This window comes from Mizuhopecten yessoensis, unplaced genomic scaffold, assembly GCF_002113885.1.
Source record: "Mizuhopecten yessoensis strain PY_sf001 unplaced genomic scaffold, ASM211388v2 scaffold1011, whole genome shotgun sequence".
NCBI classification, from domain to species: domain Eukaryota; kingdom Metazoa; phylum Mollusca; class Bivalvia; order Pectinida; family Pectinidae; genus Mizuhopecten; species Mizuhopecten yessoensis.
In genome coordinates, this window is record NW_018403833.1 from 610181 (window position 1) to 623322 (window position 13142).

General features: G+C 37.2%; 1 protein-coding gene across 1 annotated transcript in view; it reads left to right on the forward strand.

Annotated features, from left to right (window-relative positions):
- The window catches only part of LOC110456280 (ankyrin repeat, SAM and basic leucine zipper domain-containing protein 1-like), a 35559-nt gene extending 29130 nt beyond the window's left edge, over positions 1 to 6429 (forward strand). The window contains exons 11-12 of the mRNA XM_021506916.1: positions 985 to 1089; positions 5320 to 6429. Coding sequence (XP_021362591.1) covers positions 985 to 1089; positions 5320 to 5508 — 294 coding nt within the window. The 3' untranslated portion in view covers positions 5509 to 6429. The remainder of the gene's footprint in view (positions 1 to 984; positions 1090 to 5319) is intronic.
- Positions 6430 to 13142: the final 6713 nt, after the last annotated feature.

The following is a 13142-nucleotide window of genomic DNA, read 5'->3' on the forward strand; positions in this document are numbered from 1 at the left end:
TACATTACAACTAAAAGTCACTGGCTAGTCAGTCTCATACCAAACATAACAACTTAAAGCCACTGGCTGGCCGGTCTCATACCAAACATATTGATTAAAAGCCACTGGCTGGTCGGTCTCATACCAAACATATCGATTAAAAACCACCAGTTGGTCGTTTATTAAGCTAGACTATTGTATAACTTGGTCCCACACCAAAACATATCAACTCAAAGTCCATGGCTCTTTGTATGATAGCTGGACCTTTGTATGGCTTGAGCATATACCAAAATGTTCGTGAGGCTTGATGTGTAGTATGGTGGGGCTCTATACTAAAAAAGAACAAATTGAGCCACTAGCTGACTAAAGCTGAGTCTCACACTATCACTTACCTGCTTCTTAAGTCACTGGTAAGTTGCATGTGATTTTAGGATTGCAGGTTATTCTATTCGAGCAATGGCAGTTCAAGTAAATGTAAATGGTTACTTTAAAAAGAACATATATAGGAACATGGTTAGGACCAAGCGAACTATTTGAGGAATGGGTATTAGAGTAATGCAAATTTGAGTAAGTGGATTCACTCTACTACATTTGATACCTGAAAGCTTCATTAATATTAGAAATAGAGGGGGGGGGGAGGGGGCTGCGGTGGCCAAGTGGTTAAGGCGTTTGACATTCTGCTACCACTTGCCCTCCACCACTGGGTTGCGAGTTCAAGGCTGACGTGGGACAGTTGCCAGGTACTGGTCGCAGGTCGGTGGTTTTTCTCCAAGAACTCCGGCTTTCCTCCACCACCAAAACCTGGCACATCCTTAAATGACCATAGCTGTTAAAAGGACATAAAACACAAAAAATATTTTTGTTGTTACAGGATAGTACTAGTCCGACACAGATCCTAAGTCACAGTCAGGACACTTGTTAATACATTGTTGTTACAGGACGGTACTAGTCCGACACAGATCCTGGGTCACAGTCAGGACACTTGTTAATACATTGTTGTTACAGGACGGTACTAGTCCGACACAGATCCTAAGTCACAGTCAGGACACGGGCAGGAGTGTAGCAGACCTAGAGAAGGAACTTCACCTCCTCAACAAACAATTACAAAAGGTATATCTGCCTCTATATAACATCTCTCGTCTGATTCTGTCTCATAATGTCTGCTTATAAAGGCTTCTTTTCTGAAATGGTTAAGCAGATTTAAAGTTAATTTTGTACAAGTATATACCATCAATTTTGTAAATTGACTTTAGAATGAAAGTTTTCTTTTGTTTTGAGGTTCTTTACATATTAATTAAAGAAAAAGCAACAGAAATGTCAACAATCAATTTGCTGAATGATTTCCACTATTGGTACCATGTTTGGTGATTGTTATTCAAAGATAAATTGTAGATAATTTTTGGGAACTGTGTCACTTTTGAAAATAAAGAATGCTTTAGTATTCATTTTTTATTACAGCTGTATCAGTATGTTAGTAATTTTCAATAAATACCACATAAATGAAAAAAAATGAAAAATTAACCCTTTCACCACTGAATGCATGGGAGAGTCTACTAAAGTTGCATAGGAGTGAAAGGGTTAAACAATGAAAAAGGTTTTGTGCTCATGATGAGCTGGCAGTTCAAAGTAGCATTTTAGTCATATAAATATTATATTACCTGTCATATTATGTAAACACGAAACGTAACTAATGATTATTCACCTTAATCTTTACAAGGAAATGTAGGTTATATTGTTCTACCTTTGGTTAAAATAGTAATTGCTGTTTCAACAATTAGAAATTTTATTGCCCCAGTACAGCTTTCTTCGGGATGGAATTTGACAAGAAATGTTCGGAATGCAATATATGCTCAGCGTATCTGGCTCAACTTACTTCTTTTATTCATTTGTTATGTCAGAACAACGAATTCACGGTAATAATTTGTTATAAAGTAATTAAAGTATGGAATGTATCGGATGTAACCGATTTTCCTTCATGCTGTCATTCCGCAGGAGACAGCATGGGATCATGGAAATTGATTGGTTCCTATTTCTTAAGTTTTCTGTAAATTAAGTGAACAAGGAGTAGTGGACCACCTGCGAGGGGCTGGTATTTTCTGGAGCAATAAACGCTTATATCATCTGGAGGTTTAGCAGGGAATCCTGTCCTTTAACAGTGTAGTTTTAAAATTAAAGCTCTGTTTGAATGCATGCAGCACTTCCATGTTTTATTGTTCATAGTTAATGGTAGAGATTAACATGTGTTGTTCTGTAAAAGAACATGAGTACAAACGTGGACGAGTCTTGTTTGATTTGTTTATTAGAATGCTTTACTTTTATGACCAAATTAGCAGTTGTGAACCGGCCTATGGTGTTTTGTTTGACAAACATGTGGTTTAAATAGCCGTTCAAATTTAATCTATTTACATGGAATTCGTTGTTGGTGGTCTTGAACACCTTAATGGTTAAGAAAATATTGTGTTTTATTATAATATCTGCTTGCACGGAATTCGATTATTTCAAATTTTTTCTTCAAAAAGTTTCCGTTCTATTTGATTAATTCACAACCTGCTTTGGGATGATCTTTCCAACCTAACTATAATATAATCATATTTGTATGTAGTTCTAACATGTGACCTATTATAGGATAATTATGAATAGATAAAAAAAACCACCTGATATCTTGCAAGGTGGTCTACTGCCCGTTATAGTTCTCTCGATTCAGATTTAAATGCACTACAAATCTGAACATCATGATTTTAGGTCACCTTCGTAAACAACTCAAACAAACTATTGCAATCCCTGTTGGTCATCCTTTCACATTTTGCATTTTCAGCTAAATCCAAAGCCATCCACGGCCAGCACTTTTGAAACCTATTTCAATCTTAAGCTCCAGTTTTAATTGACCAATTTAAGTGAAACTTGGTAGTGACGATTAACCGATGGTACTGACAGTGTAGTTAATTTTTTTCACATCAGTCAGAAATCCAATATGTTTTAATGGGCCTATTTCATTGAAAATTATTTTCCGATCTCCTTATTATCCTGGCAAGGTACTGATATTCTTCTGGTCCATTTGAAATCCAATATGGCTGCCACAACCACCATTTTGAAAACACATTTCAAACTTAAACTCAAGTTCTATTGGACTGATTTAATTGAAGCTTTAACAGGACAATGTATTGATTATCCTATAAAAGTATTGTTAATTCACCCGGCCAATTTTTCAGGTCACAAGGGTCAAATGTGTTAAAACTTTCAAACAATTTCTTCTGAATAATCAAGAGGCCTCGGCTAATGCTGTTTGGTCAGTAGCATGCTAGGTTAAGGGTATCGGGTTTGTTTAAACTCTCAAGGTCACAAGAAACAAATGTTTTAAATCTTCAAACAACTTCTTCTAAAGAACCAAGAGGCCTAGTATAATATTTGGCTAGTTGCATGGTTTGATGAAGAGCTGTCAAATTTGTTCAAATGAATGACCTTGACCCACTATCAAGGTCACAGGGGTTAAATTTGGTTTCTTCAGATTAACCAAGAGGCATAATATGATGATATTTGGTGTTAATTGATATGCAGTGTGGAATGAGAAAAGATATTACCGGTAAAACAAATTTGATCTTGACTATGAATGAAGGACATTGTTGTGTAATGAATGACAGGTGAACAATACAGGCCTATTGTGCCTCTTGTTTTGGTTAAGTTATTGATAAATAGATATTTGTTGATAGATAAAGTAAAATGTCATAAAATGTCATTAGTTCTTCTGCAATGTTAAGTTTTAATTTAGCTTAATAAAACACAAAATGTTCATATCATATTTGTCAAATGTAATGATATATTATCAAGCTGGTGTAAGGATTGTGGGTGGTGGGTGGGTTGCGACTACACTGCTAGGAAGCTTCTGTAGGGATATGTTTCAAGCTAGGTATCCTTCTACTAGACATGATGTAATAAAAATGCTCTTCCTGTGCAGATAAAAAATCTCCAATAATATGGCTCTACATGATAATAAGTGGAGCTAGGATCACTGATAGATGGTGGTTTTGGACAATTAACGGTGTCTGCCAGGTGAGATTGATGGCGGTATGTGTGTGTGGAGGGGGCCTACCACTAACCACCTGTCCATCACCAGCCGTCGAAATTATCCCCTCCCCATCTCCGCCTGTCTATCCCAGCAGACATGAAGCCAAGATTCTCTGACCCTGATGGATGGTCTCTGGTGATACACCAATAATGTTGTAATTTGGAAGAGAATAAAAATTTCAGTTTGACAGGCATTCAATCAAAAAAGTTCAAAGCATTCTTCATAAGACATGTTTTTGTCTATGAACTAGTCTGTATACTTCATCATATATAGTTTGGTTTTTAGGTAAAATATATAAGGTGTTAAAATTGCAAACAAATATTCTTAACTTTAGCTCATCTGTCCGAAGGGAAAATGAGCTTGTGCTGTGAGGCAACATCTGTTGTCTTTCCATCCAGCATCAACTTTTATCATTATGTTCTAATGAATGACCTTGAACCACTTTCAAATTTGCAGGGGTAAAATGTCTTAAAACCCTTAATTGTCTAACATCCTTAAGCTTCTGTATATCAAATAAGCCTATTTGGCTTGTGGCATGTTAGAATGATGGGCTGTCATCATGTTTGTTCAAATAAATTATCTTGACCCACTTTCACAGTCATAGGAAGTCAAAAGTGACAATAGCTTTCGAAGACCTATTTTCAATAACCAGAAATGCCCAAAGGGTCATGATACTAATTAGCATGTGGTAGGCTTAGATAAAGGGATATTGAGTTTGTTTGCTGTCATTTTCACATGGTTCAAACTTGAATAAAATTCTCTAAAGACCCTTTTAAGGCCTGTAGCTTGCTGGGAAAGCATGCATTCTCATTTTGTAAAATAAATTTGACCTTTTAAACAGGATACAGGCCCATCAGGCCTACTGATTATTTCAGTTTCATAAATATCCTCTAAGTAAAAGCTATGTGTATAATCCTGCTAATGGTGAGCTTTAGTATATTTGAAACTTTCCCAGTATATATAAAAATTTCTGACTGAAACTCCCCAGGTTTTCAATCCTGAGGTGTTCTAGGAGGAAATTTACACCATGAATACAGTCACGGGTAGGAAGTGTACTCTGTGAGGGAAATCTCGTTTCCAAAAGAGTAAACTACTGATACATTGGTGCATGATATTTAAATCCCTCAGATTTGTTTTTGGGGCAAAGTGGTGAAAAGTTTGACGCTGCAAATTTCAGGTGTATGAGAAGCAGCAGAGAACAGTGCCTTGCAGTAAATAGAATGATTTATCGTTTGTTTATTACGCATTAAGCAATCTTATCATTTAATATTTTACAGATTGTGGACTCCGGTCAGTATGATCCGCCCGATAAGGTGAAAGAATTACGAGTGCGCAAATCCAAGTTGAACCTGAAGAGAGTGTTTATGATCGGACTGTGTGTTGGCTCCGTAGGAGTGGCCTTCTGGAAGAGAAATGTGATACAGGAACTGTGCTCTAGGTACTTCAATACGGACCTTTCCAGATGACCCGACATCTAACGCCAGGGACAGTCCTGTTGGTATTAGGCCAGTCCGATATCTCTTTGATTAAACAAAACACACTTAATTACAAACACTTGGTCAGTTGGTCAGTATGACAACTTGACCAGTCATGCAATCATTGGTGATATGGAAGGAGTCGGACCTATCATAAGTAAAAATTCCTCAAAACATGGTAAATTAAAAAAAAAAAAATTACTTTGTCTCATGATCAGATGAAATGTGTTGAGACAATTTATTCTCAATTAATGTTGTGGGATGATTAATTTGATTTTAAATCAAAATTGTGCTGAGAGAGTTGATTACATTTGAAATAGAAATTATTATGTGTCATAATAAAAACTGGAAAGTAGTACAAGTATGCTAAATATATGCTCACTAAATAGCTAAAATGCTCATATTTTAACATGATGTGGAGTTTGTCTATCTTAACATTCCTTAGTCCCAGGTAACAAAAGGAAATCACAGGTTTTCATTGCTTTGATATGTATGCCTCTCATGATACTGTGCTATTCCATTCAAAAATGTAAGCATCAGTTTGACAGAGATTGAGAGAGGCTGAGTGGGGAGAAGTTTGATTAGCATTGGAAGCAAGGATTTCGGTGACTAAGATTATAAATATTAATTTTGGTATTTTTTGTACTTTGTACATAATTCATGTGTCAGTCCGTTTATCAGACTGGTTTCTGGGGTGTCTTAATTACATAGGATTATCAAGAATGGCACACAATAACATTTAGGGCAGAAAGAAACTTGCAAACTTACTAAAGGTTGCTATAACTCACATCCTCGATACTCCAGGAGTTACGCTCTCTTACGCTCTCTTCACTCCTGGAAAATGTCATAGCGAAATTGAATAATAATAGTAATAATATACAGCATTTGATATAGCGCCCTATCTAGCTAACAAAAGCCACTCTAAAGAGCTTTACATTACATAGATGTACAATTAATACAATTAGCATATACATTCATCAGTACAATTTTTGAGGAATTTGCAGGAGGTGCCTTATCAGGTGCTAACTACTAGTCATATGCCACCTGGCTAATATCTCCCTATGTGTGTATGCCTGCATGTGTGCTGGAGATGTAATGTGTTCTGTTTGTAGTGGGACCGTGCCACCTCACTTGAATGCTACAGCACAGATATTGCAACATCCACCCCAGACCAATTTATACTCCACCTGGGTTGTTGGAGTTGTGTGGGTAGGAGAAAAACACTTTCTCTGAATATCAATGCGTACGACGACTTCGAGGATCGAACCCCGGCCGCCTGCGTGGAAGGCCTGAGTGTTAACAACTCGACCAATCTGCCCAAAAAGCATTGTGCGTGTCTTCAATCTATTTCATTGGTCCCGGGTAAAAGAACTGACCAATTGCTAGGCTGTCCTTTGAAGATTACAGAGGAGCAACATCCAACTCTAAAGTCAATCAATTTTATTGTTACGCGACCAAGAGATTCTTTTGATGTACATTATAAGATTAAACTAGTCTTCTTGTCTCACCTTCAAGGTGGTGCACACTGAGCCTTCAATTTTGTATAACATTTTCCAGGGTTGAAGAGAGCATAAGTGAGCGTAACCCCTGGGAGTGTAACCCCTGGGGTAACATGGATGTATAACTTATAATTTGACCTTAAACCTCAAACAATAAAAAATTGTTTCAGAGCCTTTCTCCTCTACTATTTCAAATAGAATGATTACCCACAGTATGCGACTTCATCAAGGAAAGACAGGGAGTGATGGACCACTACCAAATCCAGGTCACTGTGACCTACATTTTGACCTCTGACCCCATTTTTCTAAAATGATTCATCACTTTCAGTGTGAAAAGTCAATGAGTATATATTTCAGCTTTGACTTTCCATGGAAGTAATGCGACGTATCCCCAAAGCCATGACTTCAAGCTGAATCAAGTGTGTTACAGGTGTTTTTATGTTGTAAGTTTATAATTCTCACAATATTTCATGAAGTTATAGCAATTTTGTGGAACAGAAAAAATTCCTCTTGACAAGAATGAGGTCAAGCTTAAATCTAAATCACCAAATAAGAGTGAGAGCATGCTTTTATCTGAACCAGAATGAGAGCAAGAGTGAGAACAAGGTTGTATGTGAGTCAGGTAGAGCAAGTGTGAATCTGAACCAGGGTGAGAGACAATTTAAGAATCTGTGTGAGAACAAGCTAAGGTTGTGTCAGAGTGAGAATAAACTGAGTGAGACTAACACATACATACTAACATTGGTGCAGCAGTCCAACTCCCATAAGGTACCTATAGTTTGTTATGTAATCAAAATGTAACCGTTTGTTGTCCTTATTATGTTTTCATATATTCTCGTTTGATAAGAATGATTTAGATAAGGTGCAGTGAATACTGACATTCATCCTTTAAATAATTCTCATTAAATAGAGTGTTTTTGGTTCTGTGAACTGATATCTTGATTACCCTGTTTTTGGTTCTGTGAACTGATACCTTGATTACCCTGTTTTTTTCCCTCCATACAAGTTACAGGAAGGTATTTAGCAGCCCATTCATTCTTTGTTCAGGACTTTTTTTATGAAAAATCCTCTGTAAAACTAAAAGGTTCATATAGCACAACAAGTGATTTTTTAAGTGAAACTTTTTGCTACGATAACAGTTGTGTACTCGTTCACCTTTATCAGATAAATGACAAGTAAACGGAATGTACACCTAGGTGGAAACTATGTATGAGATCACTAGTAAATGAACAAGTCAGTTGGGGTACACTTTGTGTTCTTATGGCAGGATCTGTCTCACCTATGCTTCAGTCACATTTGCGCCGATTTCCGAAATGGCGCTCGGGCAATGAGTTTTTTGGCCAAAACCGGCCGGCAAGCCGGGGAATGTAATGGGCGCTGGGATATTATCAGCCACTATCGGCCAATTTTTAGACCCCGCACGGGAGCTTTAAACACAGAGATAAAAGTTGCCGGTGTCTCCCTAATTTTGTCTGACCCAAACTCATTGGGACCTACCCGGCAGTCTCCTGTAAGTGTCCTGCAAGAATTTCGTAAGATTATCTTACGTCTCCCAGTGGCATCGTACGCTCATCTTGGGATTTTGTACAATTTTACATTCTCCCAGGTGTTCTGTATACTGCCTGATGTCCGGAGGGTGCCATACGGCAATACATGTAGTAAGATAGACGCTCGATGTCCTCAAACTGTGCGGTGTCCGTGGGATATTCAGCCGCTCACCCAATATCTACACGCCATATAAAATTCAAAATATCGTACAACTACCTATGTATCCTGTACGTATCTCGCCTGTCACACGGCCGCACAAACATCTTCAGGCCACCATATGATAGCGTGGCCATCCTCAGATACCCTCTCGGTATCCTTGCGATAGTCTTGTGGGCTCCCTAGGGTATCCTTGAGATATCCATTTAATTTAATCTGGCAAATTGTTTGCGGGGGCCGCGCGGTGCCAATATCTAATGTAACCATATTCACGGCAAATCCCAGACGTCCGGGGGAAAATGTCCCCGGACACCGGGAAGACAGCCAATTCCTACTTCCTGGCCAGTTGCCGGCGCAAATGTGAATGAAGCATTAAAGTGGCTTCAAATTTCTCCAAGTCCATTGTCAATGGTTCTGTTGGTAAAGAGAGAGACATGGTCTTCTGAAAAATAAATTCTTTGGTATTTTTTTTAAATCCTGAGAGTAGAATACTTCCTTCTAAATTCTTGACATGGTTTTTTGGTTCACCCACATGTGGTCCAAGTATTGTTTGCTATTGACCTGAAAATATATGGAACCAGTATAGTCTACAATATGTGAATTCTCAGTTTGTAGATCTTGGGTATACAGTATGTTGCAGGGGTGTCCTGATCTGCTGTGCAATACAGGTACAGAATCTGTTTTGAGATTCTGTTATTTATCACACATACATTACCATGTGCTAACAATGTGTATTGGAAACAAATTTAATAGAATGTGATGTGACAACACTGGTTTACTGGAAAGCTGTTTTCCCAGCGATACAGTATAACCCTGGAATGTGCTCATGTGGTCAGTAGCTGGATGGTTGTCCATTCACAGGTTACAATATGTAAAGCTCCATCAGTCATTTGTCATGTGAGGTTGACAGAGTAATAATAATTAAAAATAAAAATAATATACAATATTTGATATAGCGCCCTATCTAGCTAACATAAGCCACTCTAAAGCGCTTTACGGTACATAGATATACAATTAATACAATTAGCATATACATTCGCTGGAGCTGCCTTATCAGGCGCTAACTACTAGTCCTATGCCACCTGGCTAATATCTCCTTATGTGTGTATGCCTTCGTGTGTGCTGGAGATGTATTGTGTACATGTTGTACTAGCCATTGAAATGTTACACTTGTAACTTAAATGACTTGTCATTTAATGTGTTTGACCTTGATGTGACATTGGTTTAGCATAACTACCTCTATATATGGACCACTTGTAGAAACAAAAGGTGACTGACAGTGCAATAGCTGACAAGTGTTGATCAGCAGTCAGATAATAGTATATCTCTAAAACTCCCATACTGGTCAGGTGTGTAGGAATTATAACAGCAGACATGTATTTTTATATATAAATTTGGATCATAGAGAAATAATTCCCAATCCTGTACTTTTTAATAAATTAATTAATTCAGTTTGACATCATCAAAAAATCTGTTATTCTTGAAATGTATGTTAAAATGATCAATTCTTAATAGTGTGATGGTTTTGTTTTGAAATTCAAATCATAGTTACAATCCTGATCTTGTCCATATGTTCCAGTGACGGAATCTATTCCCCTTGATCACGATAAGGATTTTTTTCTGTGCGAGAGGGTGATATTATTACTATTGGCCACTTTATACGAGGATAGAAATCAGGAATCTATTTATATGAAATAATAACATCATGGAGGTAAAGGGGTTTGTAATTAATTTTATGCTTCACAACAAAGCATAGACGATTAAAGTGTATGTGTTTTATGCAATTTGAGACATTGGCTATATATTGTTATTGATATTCTATGCATTTATGCTACCTTGTAGCTTAAATATAAGAAAAGTTTTTGTTTGAACTGTTCACTTTGGAAAAAAAAATTGTCCCTTTGTCAGAGCATGATTTTGCAGTACATGAGAGTTTCACCAGAGCTTTGATTTCAATTTTAAACAATTTTAATCTGTTAAGCATTTCATTCATCATGTGAAATTTGAGTAACCTTGATGTACATGTATTACTGACTGTCGTAATCTAATAACATGCTGATATGATTGTCAAACCAAGATTTCCTCACTACTTTGAAATGGATTTTCATGTAGTTGTGCCAAATTGAAATAAAACTTTTGTTTTTTGTTGAGTAAGATGTTTTTTGTGTTTTTCAGTTATCTTTACCCACACCATGTAGCAAGTAATATTACGACATCTTCTCGCATCCTAGGGTTGAGACGTGGGGATTTCCCTATTCATAATTAGGATTTAGGAGGCACGGTAGTCCAGTGGTAGGACGCCGGGCTCGTGACTGAAGGGTTGCGGGTTCGCGCCACGGCACGGCAATGTTTTGTATCTTTGAGCAAGATATTTACTCCGCTTGTTCCAGTCTACTCAGCTGTAAATGAGTAAGTGGTTGGGCAGTGCTAGAATTGTTGAATGCTAGCTGTTAGCGCCGAAATGGCAGCTCGGACTGTATGCTCCCCAGGGAGTTGAGAAATGTATTGGCTGGTTACAAAGGCCTTATAACCACAGATAATAATTTGTGAACCGCTTTGATACGACCTACGAACTAGGTTGTGATAAAGCGGTATATTAGAACCTCCAATTATTATAATTTTATATAACAGTAGTATGACGTCAGGTCAACAATCCATCAACGTCACGTCAAACCTGATTAGCCTGTAACGTTACCATTACATTGTGTATATGTTACACAATGGGTGAACAGGGTAAGAGAAAAAGAATCATTCACCCCCTTTGAGGGTGAGATAGGGGAATCTCAACCGTCCGGGAAAGATTATGAAGTTGCCCTTCGGGTTGAGATTTCTCTATCTTGCCCCCAAGGGAGTGTGAGATTTTTTAACCTCCAACCAGGTACTAAACAAAGCATACCTGAACTGACTTGTCATTTTGTTGGATTTTCCATGTATCATATAAGTTGCTGTACTAATGAATCTTATAAATGACCCAGGTAATGTATATGATGTTCACTTTACTAGATATTTGAGGCCAGAGTTGAAAGGTTATAAATGTTATTGATAATGACAATCTATCAAAAACGATGTGCTCAAATGGCCTATATTTCTCACCCAAATACAATAGTTCAATATTTATAGCTAAATATCATCATTTATATTAATATTGCAGAAGTTTTCCTGATTAAAAGTCTCACCTCACATCATATGGGGGACAACAACCTCCTATATAAAGCATTTGATTCCTGGTCCCAGGGATACTTCAAAACAAGTTTGTTCAAATAAACAACCTTTACAAAAATCCTTCTTCCTAATCTATAGTTTTATGGTTATATTAATCAGTTACGAGTAACGTACAAAGTCACTGACCACGTGCACGCTCGCCGTTCTGAAACCGCTGCAATACATAGCTAGCTTTCCAGTAAGGCACATATATTGTTTGGCCTCTGTTCATTACAAGGGTTTGATTAATTTAACGGTAATTTATATTACCAAACTTTTGTGGTATGCTATGTATATATCGATGTTATACTGAATCATCTAATTATGCCAAATACAATATCGGATAACCTGTCTGTACTTGAGTAATAAAATCGTTTTTAAACGGAGGAAAACTGGTTTGCTACCATTTGTATGACTAGATACTAGGAGGATCCGTCAGTTATCGTGAATTGCGTTACCATTCGTATATCTTAAACTTATGCTGGTATAACCCATACAAAATATATACCAATGATATTTCACACATTTCAAACTTTCCACATTTTTCGTAAATTCAAAGATTTATGTAGGTATATATGATATTGGCAAAAGAGAAGCGCTCGAGACAACGTAAGATACCCTTTCTGAATAGTAGATTCAAATACTTAGACTGAGCGAAATATTATTCTATTCTTTTTACCCAACTCTCAAAGACATTTATCGACACTAAGTGGAAAACATCAAACGTCACGATTCTTCATAATCACGTAGCGACTCCAAACAGATTTGGAGAACATTGAACATTCAGACTTAAATAATCTCTCATGAATTTTTTGGGGCATATCAGTCCTTTCTGTCAAACTGGAAAGCGAGACAAAATGAGACGTAATTTGTAATGTAATACACTGCTAGCCAGTAAAAAAGGACACGGGTCGGAAACATTTTTGTAGAATTTTGTGGAAGATTTAAATATGAGAGCGGTACCCTCTATCGTTCATAAGGCGTCAGTGATTGGTCTTTTTAAGAGGCTGATACAGACAACTAAAGCTAGGTGTCCACTTTAAACCTGAAAATCTATTGATGTTGAGCATTAGGTAACAATGACAAGAACCAGTATATTCGGTCATGGCTGTTAGACGTACGTACTTTCAAAACCAAACGGAAGTTGACGCCAGGCGATGTTCGAGACTGAGGAAAGACTCGCTGTTTAAATATGGCAATATCTAATTAATATTTAAATTA